Here is a 4,634-nt window from a genome sequence, read left to right on the forward strand (position 1 = left end):
CTGGGTTCAGGCAATTCTCCTGCCTCAGCCTCCTGAGTAGCTGGGATTACAGGCACGCGCCACCATGCCCAGCTAATGTTTTGTATTTTTAGTAGAGACGGGGTTTCACCATGTTGACCAGGATGGTCTCGATCTCTTGACCTCGTGATCCACCCGCCTCAGCCTCCCAAAGTGCTGGGATTACAGGCGTGAGCCACCATGCCCGGCCTGGTAAAAAGTTTTTAATACAAATACAATGGAAAGCCATCAGAGATTTACGAGTAGAGGCAGGCACAAAAATGACTTATATTTGAAATGGATTGTTCTGGCACCATGGACAGAATACTGTGTGTAAATGTGTTCATCTGTGCCGTGGAATAGAGAAATAGAAGCAGTAGCAGGGAGATCAATTGGGAGGCTACTGAAGCCATCCATACAAGAAAAGCCAGTAATCTGGACAAGGTGATGATAGTTGAATGAAGGAAGGAAGGAAGGAAAAACTGAGTTGAGAATTATTCCAAGGTGTTTGGCTTGACCACTGAGGTGAATAATGGTGGTGCCATTTAATGAGCTGTTCAGCACCGGAAGAAATCAAGTTTGTGGGGTAATATTGAGTTGAGTTTGGGACAGATTAGGTTTAAGTTGCCTAGTAGACATCCAGGGCATCAGAGCTGCTGGATGATAGTGAGGTGTAAGAAGCTGGAGACATAAATCATTAAGATAGTATCTAAAGCCATGAGACAAGATGATCTGGGGAGTAAACTTCACTGCTCTTCCTCTCAGTTCCTCTTTTTTACTGGTAGGGCAAAGCAAGGTTCTGTCAACCCTTCCACTCTCGGGAGAACACCGAGGGAGAACTCTTACAATTGGGTTTACAGCTACAGTTGTTTTTTCTCTCTCTCTCTGAGACGGAGTCTTGCTCCACTGCCCAGGTTGGAGTGCAGTGGCGTGATCTGGACTAGCTGAGATTACAGGTGCCCACAACCATACCCAGATAAATTTTGTATTTTTAGTAGAGATGGGGTTTCACCATGTTGGTCAGGCTGGTCTCAAACTCCTGACCTCAGGTGATCCGCCAGCCTTAGCCTCCCAAAGTGCTGGGATTACAGGCATGAACCACTGTGCCCAGCCTGTTTTCTTTTTAAGTAGATAAATAAAAAGACTGCCAATATTACTATATCCACTTTGAAATGCCCCAAAGTAAAAATACGAGCATCTGAAAATTTTACCAATGATCTCCATAGGAAGCCTAAAGTCTCCTTCAAAAATATTTTGAGGGAATAGTGCTTCTTATATGAATCACTTAAACCAGCTTTAAGTTTTGACAGTCCAAAAAACTTCTATCCTATGAAAGTTTGGCAAAGAGGCTTACCATATTTTCTCATCCTGACAAAGAGTCCAGATCCACATTTGCTAAGCAAATGTAAAATGAAAGGATAGAAGCTGATATTAGTTTGATTCAAGCAAAACTTTTCCTCAAACTATAATTGTGTGATATTTAAGAAACAATATATCCACTTGCCAGAGACACTGTGGAAATCAGTCTTGCATATGGATGAAGTCAGTAGTCCTTAACCCCGGCTGGGCATGAGAGACACTTGGAGAGCTTTTTAAAATACCAAGGCCAGGGCTCTAACTCTGACCAATTAAATTAGAATTCCCACAGGTAGGGTCCTAGCATCAATTGCTGTTTTTCAGTTTCTAGCAATTATAACGGGCAGTCTTCTGGACAAATATTTATCCCCCGATCCCAAATTCATATGTTGAAACCCTAAAAGCCAGTGTGATGGGAGTCCTAACCCCCAATGTGAGGTGGAGCCTTTGGAAGGCAATTAGGGTTAGATGAGGTCATGAGGATGGGCCCTCCATGATGGGATTAGTGTCCTTATGAGAAGAGATCAGAGCTCTCATTCTTTCTGTTTCATTCTCTCAAGAGAAATGTATTTTCTCACTGTCCTGGAGGCTAGAAGTCTCAGATGAGGGTACCAGCCTGGCTGGGTTCCGGTGGGGCCCTCTTCCCGGCCTGCATGGCTGCCTTCTCTCACTGTGTCTCCCCTCTGTTGTTTGAGCCACACAGTCTGTGGTATTTTATTATCGCAAGCTGGGCTGCCTAGACAGGCTGTTAGACTAGATGATCCTGAGGATCTCTTTTGGCTCCAATATTGCACAGTCCAATGTAATATTTGATAATTTGTCTAATTTTCTAAAATTTCACACTAGCAATAAAACTAAAGAATTCTTTGTTTTAGAATGTCCTTCTGAGAGTTAGGAAGGTAGATCCAGACTCCTTGGCTGTTTAATGTCTCCAGCTGCATTGTGATGAGGAAGGAGACAGAACTGCTATCAAAGCAAAGTGTTTATCTAAATTCTACATTAAGAATATAATGTTTCCAGTGAAGACAGATTTCTAAAGAGAATCTCCATATGTTTTCTTCCTCTTGTGACACTTGCTAAACGCTAAAGACAACAAAATCTATCTCTTCTTTCTACGATCACTGTGACTAATGCAGTCTAGACATTTAATTACACTTGGATTCATGCAATAAATTCCTAATTGGCCTTCCAATATGTGGTCTTCTCCACCCTCAATCATCCTCTACTCAGCTGCCTAAGTAATCTTCTTATTAACAGAATGGGTATATCACTATGACACTCTTTCCTTAAAATCCTATAGTGCTTGCACAACAATGTGAATGTAACTAACACTGTTGAATTGGACACTTACAAATGGTTAAGACGATATTTTTTTTTTACTGTAATTCAGAAACATACACACACACACACACACCCAACAGAACAGTTCCAGAATGGCAGGGGCTGGCAGATACTTCAGCGTCTCACCATTATTTCTAGAAGGAAATTGAATTTTCTTTGTAGGATCAAAGACTCTTCACGGTGTAGCTGCTGACCTTCACTCCTCTCATTCCATCCCTCTCTCCTATGCACACTATCGTCTAACTATAAGCAACCACTTGCAGTCAATAGCCCTTTTTGCCTCTATATTTTTGAAGACATGACAAAACAGTGCATGTGAAAAATAAGAAAAAGAAAGCTAACAAGTGAAATCTTCTAGGCTAACGGCAAAAACAGCATTCCAACCTTAGCTTGGCTACACGGAACACAGGAGGTATCTACCATGGCACCAAGGCAGGAAACAGATAACAAGCCAGAACTCCCACGCCCTTCAAGGGCAGCTGCAGCCACACGAAGACTCACCACCTGAGGAACGACGTCTTGGCTGCAGGGTTACTTACTGAGTGTGGATAAGCACGTGCTGCTTGAGGTCCTGCCTCCGCATAAACAACTTGTCACAGTAATCACACTTGAGATTCTTCTCCCCAGTGTGGATAACCATGTGGGACTCCAGGTGAGCCTTCTGGGTGAAAGACTTGTCACACAAAGTACACCTGTAGTTCTTCTGACCTGCAAATCACCCCAAGGTATTACCCATGAAGAAAAAAACTGCTGGCATCCCTGAGACAAGCAGGTACATATATGGGCATGCAGCAGAGGCAGGAATGAAACTGAGCTGACTGCTAAGTGGCACTTTACTTTCTAGGGTAGTCTATGCGGGGCCACTCAGAGCCACTGAGTTTTTATTGTGCAACTAAAGCTAGTAGATTAATCTGATCTCCTTTAGGACCTCTTGACCTAAACATGTATTTTTTAAAAATTTATAGGTGATATCTAAAACTTGAAAAAAAAAAATGATTAGTGCCCTACCTAACACAAACATTAAGCAAAAAAACTTCATGAATTCTAGGACTTGTCTATAGGGAAACATTTTTACAAGCTAGATTTTATAGTTTTCTACTTTTTTAAAACATATAATATGGCCTCAGAAACCAGGGATGAAATAAAAATCCTTCCAGGAATGCAAAAATAAGATTTCTCTAAGTCAGTGGTCAGCAAGGCTCTTAAAGGCTAGATAGAGTTTTAGGCTTTGTGGACCATAAGGTCTCTGTTGCAAAAGAATGAGAAGAAATTTCTGAAGATTTGGAGAAAAGATGACTCAAACAAGAAAGCTAAAACCATCAGTTATTTTGTAGCATGCATTTCAAAAAGTTAGTGGCCAGGCATGATGGCTCAGGACTATAATCCCAGCATTTTAGGAGGCTGAGGTGGGCAGATTGCTTGAGCCCAGGGGTACAAGAGCAGCCTGGGCAACATGGCAAAACCCCATCTATATTAAAAATAAAAAAATTAGTCAGGTGTGGTGGCACAGGTCTGCAGTCCATGCTACTCAGGAGACTGAGGTGGAAGGATCACCTGAGCCCTGGAGGCAGAACTTGCAGTGAGCCAAGACGGTGCCACCGAACTCCAGCCGGGGTGACAGAGTGAGACCCTGTCTCAAAAAAAAAAATTTTTTTTTTAAATACTAAAAGAAAGGCGTTGTTTTGCATGGAGTTTAGAAAATGGAAGCTCAGGGGCCGGGCGCGGTGGCTCAAGCCTGTAATCCCAGCACTTTGGGAGGCTGAGGCAGGTGGATCACGAGGTCAAGAGATCGAGACCATCCTGGTCAACACGGTGAAACCCCGTCTCAACTAAAAATACAAAAAATTAGCTGGGCATGGTGGCACGTGCCTGTAATCCCAGCTACTCAGGAGGCTGAGGCTGAGGCAAGAGAATTGCCTGAACCCAGGAGACGGAGGTTG

The 4,634-nt window shown here is 42.9% G+C and overlaps 1 protein-coding gene across 2 annotated transcripts in view; it reads right to left on the bottom strand.

Moving 5' to 3' along the window:
- Window positions 1–4,634, bottom strand: part of PRDM4 (PR/SET domain 4) — a 32,936-nt gene that overhangs the window by 3,791 nt on the left and 24,511 nt on the right. For both annotated transcript variants that reach the window (XM_017541079.2, XM_017541074.2), the window contains exon 11: window positions 3,234–3,402. In XM_017541079.2, coding sequence (XP_017396568.1) covers window positions 3,234–3,402 — 169 coding nt within the window. The remainder of the gene's footprint in view (window positions 1–3,233; window positions 3,403–4,634) is intronic.

Source organism: Cebus imitator, unplaced genomic scaffold (assembly GCF_001604975.1).
Source record: "Cebus imitator isolate Cc_AM_T3 unplaced genomic scaffold, Cebus_imitator-1.0 Scaffold8, whole genome shotgun sequence".
Classification (NCBI taxonomy): Eukaryota; Metazoa; Chordata; class Mammalia; order Primates; family Cebidae; genus Cebus; species Cebus imitator.